The 17,033-nt window shown below is 40.6% G+C and overlaps 1 protein-coding gene across 1 annotated transcript; it reads left to right on the forward strand.

Annotated features, from left to right (window-relative positions):
* Positions 1-1,307: 1,307 nt before the first annotated feature.
* Positions 1,308-16,394, forward strand: MAPK1IP1L (mitogen-activated protein kinase 1 interacting protein 1 like). Its single transcript, XM_004279329.3, has 4 exons — positions 1,308-1,466; positions 9,658-9,679; positions 10,371-11,078; positions 12,076-16,394. The coding sequence occupies exons 2-4, from the start codon at positions 9,662-9,664 to the stop codon at positions 12,085-12,087; spliced, it is 738 nt and encodes a 245-aa protein (XP_004279377.1). The 5' UTR covers positions 1,308-1,466; positions 9,658-9,661; the 3' UTR covers positions 12,088-16,394.
* Positions 16,395-17,033: the final 639 nt, after the last annotated feature.

Raw genomic sequence — 17,033 nt, forward strand, 5'->3', positions numbered from 1 at the left:
AGGTTACCTGTAGGAGCCCACATGGGACAGGAATGGCCTACCTCTAGAACTCCCGCCATGCTCGGTTATTGACTGGCAACATGGGAAAAGCTGGAGGTTGTTGGTCACTCTAATGCACGTGACCAGGAGTAGAATGAGACAAAACGTGGGCACAAATTTTTTTTTGACCATAAACTCAGAAATGAAAATTTTGTGTGCAACATTTAAAAATCAGAATTAATGCAAAACAAAAGGCCCTATGATGAGCAAAATATCAAAAACTTAAATATAGCACTATTTTGCTGACTTACTGTTGCTTCAGGCTTCCTATGGCACTGCTTCCCGTGCCACAAGGCACTGCTGACTCACTGCCTCCCATTAGGGCAGGGTAGGTAGTTCACACTAGTGGTATTATTTTCCATAGACCACTGCCCCTAACCAAAAACATGTCTTCCCCAGGCTTAGGTATTTGAAGTTTCTCTGTTGCTCATTTTTCAGAATGAGAATTATGTGTGCTGTGGAGTAAACCCAAACAAGTCGTTTAAGAAGTTTATATAAAATGTCCACCCACCGATCCACTAACAGCAAATGAAAACAAAGAAGTAAAATGTTGTAAGAATATTGTATACTTTTAAGTTTTACATTAAAATATATGTATGCTATGTGTGTATATTTTGTACACCACATAATTATGACATCTTCATTAGTAGCTAGCACGTTCCCTGACGGCTGGGGCCACGTGTCAATCCATCATCTTTTGGGCCTGACATAGAGTAGGTAGGTAAAGGTTTATTCAAAACTGAACTGTGGGAGAAGAAATACTGATCAGAAAAAAATCTGCAAAGACATCCGTTCCTTTAGTTAATATCAATTTGTCAAGCCATTTGCAAACGTCTTCCCCTTCCTGTATTGCTTTTAGCTCTCTCCAATTTTGGCCAACGGATCCGTGTCCCGGGGTTAGGCTGCATTCACACCTAGCCAGCTTCGAGGCCTGGCCCTAAAGACCGCAAGCGTAGGGAATCCAGAACCTGCCTTCAACCTTCTCTTCAGGAGACAAGTTAACCATTTCCGCCAGGGTGCCCAGAACGCCACCGGCCACTGGCGTTTCCTCCAGACTGCTCAGAACTCCGGAACATCGGGGCTCTTTCCTCCCGCCCACCGAGAGAAAACAGCCGCCCGGGAGCGAGCGCAAGGAACAGCCGCGCCGCCGGGGCCGGGCGGGCCGCAGTGCCACCCGGGCCCTGTAGGGGGCGCGCGCGGCCGGGCCCGGCCGACCAGAGGAGAGGCGGAGCGCGGGCGGGGGCAGCGCGCTCGAAGCTCTGCGCTTCCTGTTCCGGCGCCAGGAGGAGCCGCGCGCTGCTGGTGCTGCTGCCGCCCCCATCTCCGTCGCCGCTGCTGTCGGTCGGGCTGCGCTCAGTTCTTCAGCGATCAGTTCCCTCGGACCCATCGCCGCTTCTAGACCTTGCTGCGGGTTCGGATCTTGCCGGGTGAGGCTGCCTTGGCGCTGGCGGGGTCGTGGAGGGGAGCAAAGGAGCACGCCCAAGCGGGACGCGGGCGCAGTAACGGAGATGCCTGAGTCGCTTCTTTGGGGGCCGGGGGCTAAGGGTTTCTCCCTGTCGTCTTCCTCCCGGCTGCGGGATGTCGGCCCTCTCGCCCCCCAAGGAGAAGGCGTCGGAGGCGGGTGACGTAGCGCCCGATGGGTTTCTCCGCGCGTGACGTCAGGCCTGGCTGGGGGCGGGGCAGGGAGCGGCCTGGCCCCTCCCCCACCCCTTCCCGGGCAGGCGCGACCCGCTCGGAGGCCGGTTCGCTCCGGTTGATCCCGGACTCCTTTTGTTCGTTTGGCCCTTTAGGGCTGCCGGCCTCCCGCCCCTTGGCCCTGACCCCCTCCCCCACTCAGTAATTTCCAATGAAAGGGAGAGGGAGGCCTAAACAGATTCTTGGTGGAGTCTGTGATGCTAGTTTAAGATTTTTCGCATTGTGACGTTTTGGTCATTAGTTTCTAGAGGAGTTGCTAGCAGATACCTTAGATGAATACCCATGACAGAAACGATGAGAAGTGTTGAGTTCTGTAATACTCCCTTTTTGTAGGATTTAGGAGCACTTGGTGGCTTTGGACCGTTTTCTTCTGAAAACCAAGCGTAGTGCTTTTAATAAATGAGGATTCTAATGTTGGAGCATCGAATCGTACTCACCTGACTGAAAAAAAATTTTTTTATAGCATTGCTACTAAAGAAATACTCGTACACGTGGTGGTTGTATGGGCCTCATTACAGGGGAAGGTAGCCTTCAGAAATCTTTCAGAAGTTCTTTGTTTAGGAGTGTTCTTTGGGCAGGGAGAACAGACATTTTTCTTGCTACTGGTGTCTTGAACCTCCTATTCAAAATCAGTTTGTTTCAGAAACTTGAGCTGTGTGTACTAGAATGTCCTTTTCCTATCTCCAGGAGGAACGGAGACCCAGAGACAACCCCTTAACCGAAATCCTTGGGACCAGTGTGTTTTGGAATTCAGAAATCTTTGGATTTTATCTTTAGATTTTAGAAAGACAATAAGGTGCAAAGATGAGAGATCACACCAGCAGAGTCGGGGCAGCATCCCCTAATCCAACAGTAATATTTGTTCAGCGAATAGGGGAGAATTAATGGAAACTGTAAAATAGCCTCAGGTCAGGTTTTGCCACCAAGTAAGTTTTATGCCAGACCTGGGAGCATTTCTTTCATTTTTAGAGGTTTCTGAACTGAGAACTGTAGATAAAGGTTTGTGGACCTATCGTAGCAATTTGTAAAAGCTAACATTTGTTGAGGTTTCGCTATGTGCCAGACAGTGACCAAGAGAGTTGTTTATTATGTAAGTCTCACAGCAAATCTATGAAGTGGATGCTACTCCTGTCTACTTTCACCTCTGGGGTTTGCACAGCTCAGCTTGTTCAGAGCCAGCCAGTGAAGTGCAGTGTTACGTAGTCTGTCATACTATTGGTGTTCACTCTTTTTAACCATAAGCAATATGCCCACACACAGAGGAGGACAAGATAATGTGTCTGTTTTCCGGGCACTTTTATTATAGGCACTTGATTTACCAGTCCCATTTAGTCTCTCCTGTTACTGGCCCGTTCTTTATAGTTGAAGTAACAGGTTCATTCAGGTGAGCTGACTCAGAGACATTCAAACCTTGGTCTAGAGACTCTCTGCTAAGGCTTTCATATTCTTCCATTTTCTACATTCTAACCAATTGGAACTGCTTACACCAGGGGTCACCAACCGCGAGGCCACGGACCCGTACGGACCCGCGCGTCCGTGGCCAGTTAGGAACCAGGCCGCACGGCAGGAGGTGAGCTGCGGTGAGGGAGCAAAGCTTCATCTGCTGCTCCCCATCGCTCCTGAGCCATCCCCTCCCCCCACCCCCGCTTCCGTGGAAAATTTGTTTTCCGTGAAACCGGCCCCTGGTGCTGAAAAGGTTGGGCACTGCTGGCTTACACTTCCCACAGATCTCTTGTCCCCCTTTCGGCTTTTGCACAAACTTCTTTCCCTAGGGCCTATCGTAGCTCTTCACCTCATTGTTCTCCCAGACTGCAAAGGCACCACTCCTCGGGACTCCTTGTCTGATACTCCTTTCCTTGATTCCTTTAGGAGCTTTTTGAGGTGCTCCAATAGAGCCCTGCGCTTACCCCAGGTAACCTACTGTTTAAATGGTAGTTCTCCGCCATACTGTGAACGCCTTTAAGCGTTCATTCCACGCAATACTATTCATTTCCCCAAGGCCCAACGCAGTACCTGGCACTTATGTTCCAATAAGTATGAGTGTAGAAAATACGGCTGACATGAGGTTGTGGGAAAAAAAATTTTTTTAATTACATGTTTTTAAGTAATTTAAAATGTTCAAAAACTTGCAGATCCCCAATTTCTTGAGTTGCCCAAATGTAAATTAGAGTGTATCTGATAAACGGCAATACTAAAATTTATCCTATATGCTCATTCAAAATTTATATTTTCAGTACCATATATTACCACTACTGTATCCTCTCTCCATACTAAACAAAACCATGCAAAAATCCTGATTTCCCTTAGTGACTCTTAATAAATGTGTTACTTGTTTATAACTGTAGATTATTAAATATTTTACTTATCTGTGAAGTAGTCGGGAATTATAACTGTTTTGCTGATGGGAAGATGGTCTCTGGTTAAAAAGTTTGCCTTTGTCAAAAGATTCAGATAAAACGATTGGTGTCCATGTTTCATAACTGTGTAATCCCATACTGTTTATGACTCCACTACAATTTGATGGCCTATTGAAATATTCCTTTTCCAATAGTCACTAGTAATTTATGGAGTTCAACTTTTTTTAAACCTCCCCATGATGGAATTACCATTTTTACTCTAAAGGCCATACGCTTACAGAAATGTTTTACTTTTCTAGTGCATGTTGAAAGAAATTTTGTACTCTTGTTTTAAAATTGCTCCTCAGAAAATACAATGATTGGGCTTCCCTGGTGGTGCAGTGGTTTAGAATCCACCTGCCAACGCAGGGGACATGGGTTCAAGCCCTGGTCTGGGAAGATCCCACATGCCGCAGAGCAACTAAACCCGTGCGCCACAACCACTGAGCCTGCACTCTAGAGCTCGGGAGCCACAACTACTGAGCCCTCGTGCCACAACTACTAAAGCCCACGCGCCTAGAGCCCATGGTCTGTAGCAAGAGAAGCCACCGCAGTGAGAAGCCCGTGCACCGCAATGAAGAGTAGCCACTGCTTGCCACAACTAGAGAAAGCCCACACGCAGCAACAAAGACCCAACACAGCCAAAAATTTAAAAAAATAAAAATACAGTGATTATTCTTCACACATGTACTGCCATAAAGTATTAACAGAAAGTTTTGGAAGTGATAGCTTTAGATTATTCTGAAAAGAAAATTAAAATCTTCCTTGATTTTACACTTTTTTTTCCTAGTTCAAGGTTGCACTGGCCTCATCTTAATAAGCATAATCCATATGTTTGAGAATCTTTTTTTAGAAAATCTAGGGTTTGGAGAATCCCCTGGCTGTCCATTGGTTAGGACTTGGCACTTTCATTGCTGGGGTCCCAGGTTCAATCCCTGGTGGGGAAGCTAAGATTCCACAAGCCACACGGCACGGCCAAAAAAAAGAAATAAGAAAACCTAGGGGTTTTTGTGGTGTTTTTTTTTTACATTCTGCAACTCTTCTCATATTGGAATAGTGATGTCCAACTGTATTTTTTATTTTTTTGCGGTACACGGGCCTCTCACTGTTGTGGCCTCTCCCGCTGCGGAGCACAGGCTCCGGACGCGCAGGCCCAGCGGCCACGGCTCACGGGCCCAGCCACTCCGGGCATGTGGGATCCTCCCGGACCGGGGCACGAACCCGCGTCCCCTGCATCGGCAGGCGGACTCCCAACCACTGCGCCAACAGGGAAGCCCCCAACTCTATTTTTTAACCTTTTTATGATGAAAGTATTCTCCAAGTAATGAATTGGAATGTTTCCAATTAATATGAACACTGTTTATTCTAGACATGGAGAGCAGGTCACTTTACTATGCAGTTCTGTAGAACAGGAAGTGACTTATTTCTAATCCCTTTGGTCAGGGCTTTATTATTTCCTCTGTCTTCCAGGATTTGATTTTGAATTTAAACTTTTGAAAGCCAGAGTTGTGAATCAGTTTGATATTATTAACTAATGGAATATATTTTAATGTAATGCTATGATTAATTAACGATAGTTTTTCAAAAACGAAGAGGGAGATGAGTAATTCTGAAAACCCAAACTGTAAGACCACGTGAAATTCATTGAGTTGCTTAGTTGGTTAGGTTTTCTGCTCCAGAATTAGTGTGAACTTTGATACAGAACTATTTTCTGTTTCGAAAAGGCTCACCCTGTTTGAAAAGAATGTTAGTCTTAGGTAGACTTTAAACTTGTGCATGGATAAACTTTAGTCCTAAGAATTGACTATTGTGTGATGTGACATTTTAGTGTAAAACAAACCTTAACATGGGAATGACTAGGTAATTGTATTTGCTGTACATTCATGATGTGTTTTTTAATATTATGAATTAAGAGCAGGGTTATAGCAGTTGCAGCAGTAGGCTTCCTGTTCATTTTCTTTATCATTCCTCATGATAACCAAATCATAAATAATAAAATTGTAAATGCAAGGATGGCTCAATATTAAGCAATATATATGTAACTATATTGTGATTGATGGGACAAAGGAGAAGAACTGCAAGATCAACTCATTAGATGCCAAAAAAAATCATCTGAAGAAATTCAGTGTTGGATTTTTTATTTTTAACTAGCAAAATAGGAATAAATAAGTCTAGCAAAATAGGCATAGATAGAAACTTCCTTACTGTAATTTTTTTTAAATCTCAAAACTAAAAATGAGTCATATATAAACATTAGAAGCATTGCCAGGAGAGTTGAGAAGAAGACTACTGTGCTCACACTATCTCATTTAATATTTCATTGTTGTTTAAGTCCTAGCTTAGGCCAAAGAGAAAAGAGGTGTAAATACTGCAAAGAGAAGGTAAAATTATTTTTTGCTAATGGCATAATCCTTTATCTGCAGATTCCAGAGAGTCAACTGAGAGACTTTCAGGATAAAATAATTCAATAATGTCACTGCTTACAAAAGTAACACACTAAAATTTGAAAGGCTTTCCCATATATGAACAACCAATTAGAAAATATAATGGAAGAACCAATTTACAACCACAAGAAAATGTTTACCATTTAGAAATCTAACTCAAAAAATGTGTAGGAGTCTTGATTTTTAAAAACTACTGAGTGGGGACTTCCCTCGTGGCGCAGTGGTTGGGAATCCGCCTGCCAATGCAGGGGACATGGGTTCGAGCCCCGGTCCGGGAAAATCCCACATGCCGCGGAGCAACAAAGCCCGTGTGCCACAACTACTGAGCCTGCGCTCTAGAGCCCATGAGCCACAACTACTGAGCCCATGTGCCACAACTACTGAAGCCCGCGTGCCTAGAGCCCGTGCTCCACAACAAGAGAAGCCACCGCAATAAGAAGCCCATGCACCGCAACGAAGAGTAGCCCCCGCTACCAGCAACTAGAGAAAGCTCGCACGCAGCAATGAAGACCCAACGCAGCCAAAAGTAAAATAAATAAATTTATTAAAAAAAAATAACTACTGAGTGATAATAAATGACAGTGATGGGAACTAGAAAGACATACCTTGTTCTTGAATGAGAATATTTTATACTTTAAATGTATGAAATGTCCCCTAAATTAATCTGTAAATTTAATGTGTTTTTTTGTTGTGTTGTTGTGTTTTGTTTGTTTTGTTTTTTTACAAAATGATCTAGAAAAAAATAAGCATGAAAATATTCAGGAAAATCTGAAATAAACAGTAATAGTAGGTCATAAAATTTGTTTAAAATTTAAAGCTGCCCTGATAAGATGAGATGTTATAGTGTGGATCAGTAGGAAAGAATAGAGTTCACAATACCTTTGGGAAATGATGGAGGCTCTATGACTTGGTGGTTAAGAGCCTTGGCTCTGGGGGCTTCCCTGGTGGTGCAGTGGTTAAGAATCCGCCTGCCAATGCAGGGGACAGGGGTTTGAGCCCTGGTCCAGGAAGATCCCATGTGCCACAGAGCAACTAAGCCCAAGTGCCACAACTACTGAAGCCCACGCACATAGAGCCCATGCTCCACAACAAGAGAAGCCACTACAATGAGAAGCCAGTGCACCGCAACGAAGAGTAGCCCCCGCTTGCCGCAACTAGAGAAAAGCCCGCGCACAACAACGAAGACTCAATGCAGCCAAAAATAAATAAATAAATAAATAAATTTATTTAAAAAAAAAAAAAAGAATCTGCCTGCCAATGCAGGGGACACAGGTTCGAGCCCTGGTCCGGGAAGATCCCACATGCTGCGGAGCAACCAAGCCTATGCACCACAACTACTGAGCCTGCGTGCCTGGAGCCTGTGCTCCACAACGAGAGAAGCCCACACACCGTCAAGAAGAGTAGCCCCTGCTCACCACAGCTAGAGAAAGCCCATGCACAGCAATGAAGACCCAACACAGCCAAAAATAAATAAATAAATAAATTTATTTAAAATATATATTTAAAAAACAAAAAAAAGAGCCTTGGCTCTGCAGTCAGACGATACCTGGATTTGAATCTCTTCTCTGCTTGTCACTAGCTCTGACCTTAAACAGGGTAACTTGCTAAGCTTCCTTTTCTCCAGCTGTACACTGGGAGTGGTAATAGAATCTGCATCTATTAAACGAGATTATACACCTAAAGCACTTAGCATGGTGCCTGTTCCATGATATATTTACATATATGTGTGTATGTATGTATATACAGTGTTTGTTGTCAATAGCAACCGTATAATGTGTTAAAGGTAGCTTGTCAAATGGGTTCAAGCCCTGGTCCGGGAAGATCCCACATGCTGTGGAGCAACTAAGCCTGTACGCCACAACTACTGAGCCTGCGCTCTGGAGCCTGTGCTCCGCAACAAGAGAAGCTCCCCCTCACTGCAACTAGAGAAAAGCCCATGCGCAGCAACGAAGACCCAACGCAGCCAAAAATAAAAAAATAATAAATAAATTTTTTTAAAAAAGTAGCTTGTGAAGTCTGTTGAAATAAGATAGATTATTCAGTAATTGTTGTTTGAAAGAACAGAAAGATTTTAAACAAGTTAAACCATAGAAGTACTATTAGAAGGCATAGGTGAATTTTTTTGTCTCATATGACAGACATCTAATTTCCTTAGTGTCTTACAAAGCATTAAAAAAAAAAGATGTACTACTAAGTAGTAAAATGATCAAAGTCAAAATAGAGTTCATACTGTGTTATTCTATTTATGTGAAGTCAAGGAACAAGCGAAAACTAAGAAAGTGATTGCTGAGTGGTAAAGGGGAATTGATTGGAATGTGGCATGAGTAAACCTATGGAGTGAAGGAAATGTTCTGTCTTGGATGGTTACAGGGGCATATGCAACTGTCAGAGCTTGTTTACCTGAACACTGATCCGTGCATTTTATTGAAAGTTAATTATACTTCAGTTATAAAAATTGATAAAAGTGGTCCAAGGGCATGAGCATATTCACAGAAAAAGAAGTCTAAATGTGGTATTAAATTTAAATGATGCTCTACTTTCCACTTAAAGAAATGTAAGTTAAAACAAGATGCCAATTTTTAACCTATTATAATGGAAAATGATTTATAAATTTAATAACATCCAGTGGTGAAGAGGAGTTTTAAAAGGTAGAGTGTAAATTGGCATGGGCTCTTTGAGATGGATCTTAGATGACTTTACCTGTTGACTATGTATTTCACTTCTGTACTTTTTCCTGGTGATAGACTCGAAAAGATAGGTGTTGAAAGATGTTCACTGTGTCATTGTTTAAAACAATTCAAACTGTGAACAATCTAAACTGCCACCAACTTGAGACTGTAAACTAAATTATGGATCACTTTTATATGACGTGCAGCCAGTAAAAAGGGATGAAGTTTACAGAGGTGTATGAACTATTATGGAAATTTTTCCTATATAAAGAAAATCATTATATAAATGATTAAGATTCCATTTAAGTAAAAATAGTGTATGCATAGTTCCTTAAAGAATATATAAGAAATTAAACACTGGTTTTGAAATATTCCTTCTTTCTTTTTTTTTTTTTTGTTTGGTCTTGTTTTTAGGAAAATGTCTGATGAATTTTCGGTAAGTTGATGCATTTACTCTTCATAAGTTTTTTGGCTCTTAGAAAAAAGACATGGTCCTAACTGTGGGCCCTAAGTCTTCCAATGTAAAAGAGATGCATTTTGTGATTCTTGGTTTTTGTTTTTGTTTTTTTAGCATGTGATTTTGATAGATGATTTGCCCTAATTTACTTAGCTATGTTTGAAAATGCATTCTGTCATATTTATTTCTTTATGAATCCTTAAGTAAAAAATTTTTTAAAGGGTTACTTCTGTTCTCTTTTAACCTGATAGTGTTAATAATAGCCAACATTTATTGAAAATTACATACCAGGCACTGTGTTAAGTGCATTAAATGAGTTATCTCATTTAGGCCTCAGGTTAACCCTAAACTGTTGTTTTGAAAATGAGGAAACTGAAGCTCAGAGAGGGTATATAACTTGTTTGAGGTAAAGCCAGGATCGAGATCACACTATGTTAATCAGTTGTATTTAGAAAACTTGAGCTTCTCTGAGGAATTTGCATTGTAAAGCTGCTATTTGAGGTAACTCCTAAATTTTGTATTAAATGAGTTGTTTTTTAAAAAACTGAACAGCTTGGCTTTTGAAGAATCCCTGACCCTATAGCTTACTATCCTTTATGGGTTTGTAATTATGTTTGGCATTGCTTGTCCCTGAATAAGGTCAGTAAGACATGCCTGTTTTGTATTCCAGTTGGCAGATGCGCTACCTGAACACTCCCCTGCCAAAACCTCTGCTGTGAGCAATACAAAACCCGGCCAACCTCCTCAAGGCTGGCCAGGTTCCAACCCTTGGAATAACCCAAGTGCTCCACCTTCTGTGCCATCTGGACTCCCACCAAGTGCAACACCCTCCACTGTGCCTTTTGGACCAGCACCAACAGGAATGTATCCCTCTGTGCCTCCCACCGGACCACCTCCAGGACCCCCTGCACCCTTTCCTCCTTCTGGACCATCATGCCCCCCACCTGGTGGTCCTTATCCAGCCCCAACTGTGCCAGGCCCTGGCCCCACAGGGCCATATCCGACACCAAATATGCCCTTTCCAGAGCTTCCAAGACCCTATGGTGCGCCCACAGATCCAGCTGCAGCTGGTCCTTTAGGTCCATGGGGATCCATGTCTTCTGGACCTTGGGCACCAGGAATGGGAGGGCAGTATCCTACCCCTAATATGCCATATCCATCTCCAGGGCCGTATCCCGCCCCTCCTCCTCCCCAAGCACCAGGGGCTGCACCACCTGTTCCATGGGGCACTGTTCCACCAGGAGCCTGGGGACCACCAGCGCCATATCCTGCCCCTGCAGGATCATATCCCACACCAGGACTCTATCCCAGTCCCAACAATCCTTTTCAAGTGCCTTCAGGACCTTCCGGTGCTCCACCGATGCCCGGTGGCCCCCATGTGAGTGTTTAATTTGTTATTTAACATGCAGTAATAGTCCCATAAGCACAACTGAAAGATTGTCTCCAGTTTCGGATGGAAGATTAGAAAGCTTTTAAACCTTTTTTAAAAAGGTGTGTGTATATTAAAAAAGGGTAACTTTCAAACTTCAGGTAAACTTAGGTAAAGCATTTAAAAGGATGAAAACAATATTCCTGGTACTAAAAATAGAAAAATTCCCCAAATATCCCCAAAGACTTTGTAATGTAGTAAGCAGTGTCCTCAACAGCATCCTTGAGGTAAACTCAAAGATGTGTTTCATTGGATTTTTTTTTTTTTAACATTTCTCAGTACTGTTTTATAGCATCACACCAAAGCACAAGTTCACTAAAAGTAATCTCTGCCAGTCTGGCTAGATATACAGGTAGATTTTTAGAGAATCCAGGGCAGTGAATGTGTAACGTTGCGCATCTTTCATGCAACTGTCCATAGTGTTTCTCAGCCAAGGTTTTGTTAGATCCTTAACAGTACTGATCTCAAGATTATACCAATCTCTGCATTGCCAATTATATGTAATGCTGTGTGCTTTACTGTCAGCCAGGCTGGAGTAGGGTTGACATCTTAGTTGAGGACCCTTTCTTGGGCGTATGACCAAATAGAAAAGCACCCTGTTTCCCTATGAACTGAGCCAAGTCAGATGCTCCATAGGGGCGAAAAAATCTATTTATTCTTAACAAAGTACTAATCAGATCTCCAACCAGATTAATCAAACATCCACCTCAATTGTAAAGGAGAAATACCTTAATAAAGTGCCCCTAAAACTTCTTTTCATTAGTGTAACTTTTTGCTCTCTATATATTGTCTTAAAAAATTATTTTTGTAAATTGTATGCCAGAATAAGTGAGATGATTAGCTGTTTGGCTTTATTAAGCAATAAGTTTATTTTAAGCCACAGCAAGGAGTTAATCAACTCCATTTACAAAATCTAGAAGTTTACTTTTTCTTTTTTCTATTGCAGTCTTACCATTAAGTTAACAATGGATGAAGAGATGACGCTTTGCTTTTTGAAGTACATATATATATATGCACTTGAATGCATATATAAAAATTGCTGTTTCACTATTCTTAGAGGGCATTCATGAAAGAACAACTCTTGCACCTCTCAGAAGATATCTGCCTCTTGTGCTTGGATGTATAGTACATCTGATGGAAACAATCAGATAAAAATGTAAAAGTAAATCATTCAAATGTGATTTTTATTCGGTTTTTATGGAAAGTTAAAGTAATTAAGTATATTGAATAGCTCTTTGATACAATTTGTTTAAAACAGATTTTCGATTTGTTTAAATTATGAAACTAAATACTTATCACTTTTTCCCCTAAATAAACACACTTTGAAAACAATCACATTGTCATAATTTAAACAAATGATGCCTCTCAACATCTTGAGCTGCTCTATCTATAGGATAAATAAACCTGGTCCTTCTGAGGTTATCTTTTGGATATACATTTTAAAACTTGGTAATTATTGTCAGATGTTGAGTTCATTTTTATCCTTGAGCTTTTAGTAAAAACTTCATTTTGAGTTCCACCTGATTTATTTTTAGCCATATGGGTCATACAGCTCTAAAATCTGCCCTTTATGGAAACTTTTCTTTTTAATGCAGGCTAACATGTATATGTAAATTATATTCTTAGAGAATTGGTGATCTCTTTGTACTTGTAGAATAGATTATGATGTGTCCATATTACTTCGGAAAGAGCTCAAGGACGGAAATATTTCTCTCCTTTGTCTTGAACCTCAAACTAGAAGAGACCCTAGGAACTGCTTCATAGTAACAAGTAATTTGCAGTCCTACAAAACACTCTTCTACAGGAGTCTTCCTGTAGTCCCCTCCCCCTCGGTTCTTTAGAAGGAGCACTTCCCTTCATTCCATCCTGACGCAGAAAACTGGCACACTCTAGGGGTCTATCACAAACACAGAAGTTATGTTTAGAGAACCTTAGTCATACAGACATGACTGTTCTCTTTGTACAAGTGTGATCGAAACACGTTACGTCTTTCAGAGTCTGGTTAAGCTATGTCATCGTCTCTTGCATAGTTTTCCTGGATCTGTTTGTAACGTGCTTGTGGCTGACAGTTCAGTTCTGTATTTGTTGACAGGTAAGACAGGTAAATAGGTAGAAGAATGAGTGCCATCCTCAAAAATTATTCTCTAGCTCTGACACTGAGAATAATGATAAAGTGTAGATCTCTGCAATTGAGTTTAAAGCAGTGTGACTGTGTTACTTAAAAATAAGTGGTGTTTGTAACCTCCAGAATAGCTTTTTGGCACCTTATCTTTAAATCTGATTTTTAGATTTGGGATAGAACTGACCATGTTATTTGTCAAATTTTGAATGTATTCATTAGGTTCCTAAAATGTATTGTGACTTTCTTGACCAGTATATGAGAGATTTATGCTGGAGCTCTTACCTTTGCTTAGAAATAAAATATTTAGTAGTTTATTTCTCTTACAGTTAAAATGTCAAGAATGCCAAATGCTGCCAATTTAATGGCTTGATAGCTACCTCCTTTTAAGAAAGCAAGATTGTCACCTTTGAGAGGAACATTCAGTCTTCAGGCCTCCCTTAAGTAGATGATAGATTCAGGCTTTCAGAATTGAAACTAATTTGTTTAGATATTTTCAGACTGGGGAATGTTAGACAGCCCTTTCATAGTGGCACAGTCTTTCTTTCACTTCTTTGCAGGGACAAGTGGCAGCTATCTGCAACACTCTTGGAATCTGTTGTAGCCTTCAGTTTATAAGGCAGTAGCCTTAGAAGGTGTCATAGCTTAACTTATCAATCAATATCATAATGTCAGCTAACTCTGGAGGGATGAAAGGCAAAGTGAGATGGCAGCAAAGATATCTCTCCTTTTGGTTATTTTGGTTGTCCTACCTTGGAATAAGTTGACAACTCTGGCTTTAGATAAAATATTTAACACTAGAGAGGATAACGTTTGACTACAAGAAGAATAGGTAGCAAGTTTGGGAACCTCTTATTGTGGAGACCATTTACTATCAGAGAAAATCTTATGCTAAAGGATTTAAAGGGCCATGAATACAAGATTTGGAATTATTACCCCTTATAAGTATATCAACTGCTGGTGACCCATACTGCCCAGTGTGTCCTAGATGATACTGCCGTTTTAAACTTGGCTTTTTGAGGATTTCCAACTGATTTTTGGGAAATTTTTTTTAAATATAAGAATTGAAATCAAAGGGAATAGAATTTACTTTTACATTCTTTTTAATTTTCAAGCATCATTTCTCAACTTGAGGGAGGGGCATCTCAATTCTTGTGGGTACTTGGGGGCAAAAGGTATTTTTAGGTTCAGGGTGGAGTTAAGAAAAGCAGAAGTTGTTTCAAGGGAGGAATGGAGGAAAGCATCTAAGAAGGTTTTTGTCTTTACAAGGGAATAATGTTGCTTTTAAAACAAGTTATGCTAGGCTGAGATTGGTTTGTGGAAGAGACTGCTTGTTAGAAAGTATGTTTGGTCTTAAAGGGATATGAAGTATGGAATATGCTGCCATTTGGACTTTCAGAGCAGGAATTTTAAGATAAATTTGATGGAGGTAGTTGAGATGTGTTGAGAAATAGTGTCTCTGAAGTTAGAATCTTAGATTTTGAAATTTTGAGCCTAAAAATGACAATGAAAAATTAAAGTATAGACCTTAGGTCCTCATTCACACACTCAGTCCTCGAGAATGAAGGCTCCTTAAAGGAGTGCTTACAATGCCTTGGGTTGTCTGAACTGGACCCGGCCTGACACTTTTTCATGCTTTTGAAGATGGCTGTTTACAGCTGTGACTCCATAGCCCTGTTTTCGGTAAAGTAATATATTGATTATTTGGGAATAGACAATACATTTTTTTAATTACCCAAGGGCCTCCTTCATTCTTTGTCAGTTTTACTGTTTATTGTTTTCAGTAGAGAATAATAAAAGGGCAGAGAAGAAAGGGGGTGAATTTTGGGCCTTGGTCTGTCATACCACTACAATGGGATATTAGAATATTTTCTAGGAAAGAAGTCAGTTTTTCCCCTGCTTTTTTTACCTCACAGTTATTAGTGCTACCTGTTGTAGTCAGATGTACAGCTTTTGAAACTATTTGTGCGTATCAACATAGCTCTACTCAGAGTTTCAGTTAAAATACTGTGCCTAGTTTGCATATCAATCAGTTGCCTACACTTCCAAAAGATTCGTGCCAATGTCTTCCTTCCTCACCCTGAATAATCTAGTGCTAGATTTATAAAATGCCTGGTTTATAAACCTTGGAAATTCAACCTAAGCACAGACCTTCAAGTGTTCAAGTTTTTGAAAAGCGTAAGGCTTGCTTCAGATGAATCACACTGATCCACTGTACTGTGCATAGAAAGTGGTGGGTGGCTTTCAGGGAAGACTATAATTTTATCTTAATAAAGCAATATTTAGTATTGAAGACAGACACTGTTTTATTTTCAGAATTCTGCCAAGTAAAACAAAAATTGCCAATAAAATAATCAGTATTAAAGAAATGGCCATGCAAGCTTCTGGCAACAGACAGCATCTGAAAACTGCATTCATTCAGCAGACACTCAGATGTCAATGATCCAGGTGCTTTGCCAGATGCCAGAGATACAGAGACGAAGAGAATGCCTGTCTTTCAGAGGCTTACAGCCTAGGGGGAGGCATTACAGAATTGATGAGTACATCCAGTATTAGTTTACCTGGACAAACATATTTTAGTATTGCCGCTGGTGGAATTTATAGACTAGCCTTTGAGCATTTAAAGAACAAAGTAGGGCATACCTTTTTTTAAAGTAAGAAAATGCTTTCAAGACTGTAGTGTTTGTCAGTGCAACTATCAAGAGTGCAAAGTAATGGGATGTTTTTCCTGTAATTTTCCCCTGGATAAAGGCACTTTCACTGCCTGTCACTGATTAGTAGATCCTGATTTATTGCCATTAAGTAAACTTGACTTCTTACGCGTGTTCTATAAAGCATTTTTTTTCCTTGATATTTTTGTATTTTTTCTTGATATTGTGATTTTTTTCATTGACTTAATAATGACAAATTTAATGTATGTAATTGTCTATGCATTTTAAGTTAAACTGCCTAAAATGTGATTTGACACATATACATTTGTTTGTATTATGAACTGTAAGCAATCTGTTTGAGATGTTAGGTTTTATCACCTGCTGCTGTATTTGTAAACAAAGACAAATGTTGCTTTAAGACGTAATTATAATTAGGAATAGTCTATGGATGTGATACTTGATATTTTTTAAGATAAACTTGTTTGCTTTTGTGTATTACACCTGAAAAGTTTTTTTTTTTTTAAATGTATTTTCATGGTTTCACAGTTTTTCCATTTATTTTAATCTTTAAGCCCAATTCTGGGCTTCCCAGAGCAAGTCCAAAGCTTGATTAACTGCAAATTTGTTGTCATAAAGAGAGAAAGAAAAACAGCCCGAGACATCCCTCTGTATGTGATCTGGCATTCACTAAGGCATTTAAATAGGCTGCCTGGGAACAACCCCTCCTCCACAAACCATCTTTCAGCAACACATTGTCCACTGTGAGGATTTCCTTTTCTCCCTTCAAGGCTAGCCTTGCTTTGTAACCAAGTTATCTACACATGAAGTCAGGGAACTTTCCTTATCTGCCCCTGCTGCCACCACCCCGCTTTCTTTTATGAAAGCTACTGCTATGCCTGTAGTAAGGGTCACATTATTAAACTTGGTGTATAGTTGCTGTTTTCTTTCCACAGGGGGTTTGCTAGCCTTTCTTGAAACCCATTGTGAGTGGGGCTATAAACAAGTGAATAATTTGTGGTATATTCTGTTTTCGGAAAGGATTTCTGCTTTTTGCCTTTGGACAAAAAAAACATAAATTTTTAAAGTTGCATTTGATGTCTTAACATATCTCCTAAAAGTACCCACCTAAAGTGG

Source organism: Orcinus orca, chromosome 2 (assembly GCF_937001465.1).
Source record: "Orcinus orca chromosome 2, mOrcOrc1.1, whole genome shotgun sequence".
Classification (NCBI taxonomy): Eukaryota; Metazoa; Chordata; class Mammalia; order Artiodactyla; family Delphinidae; genus Orcinus; species Orcinus orca.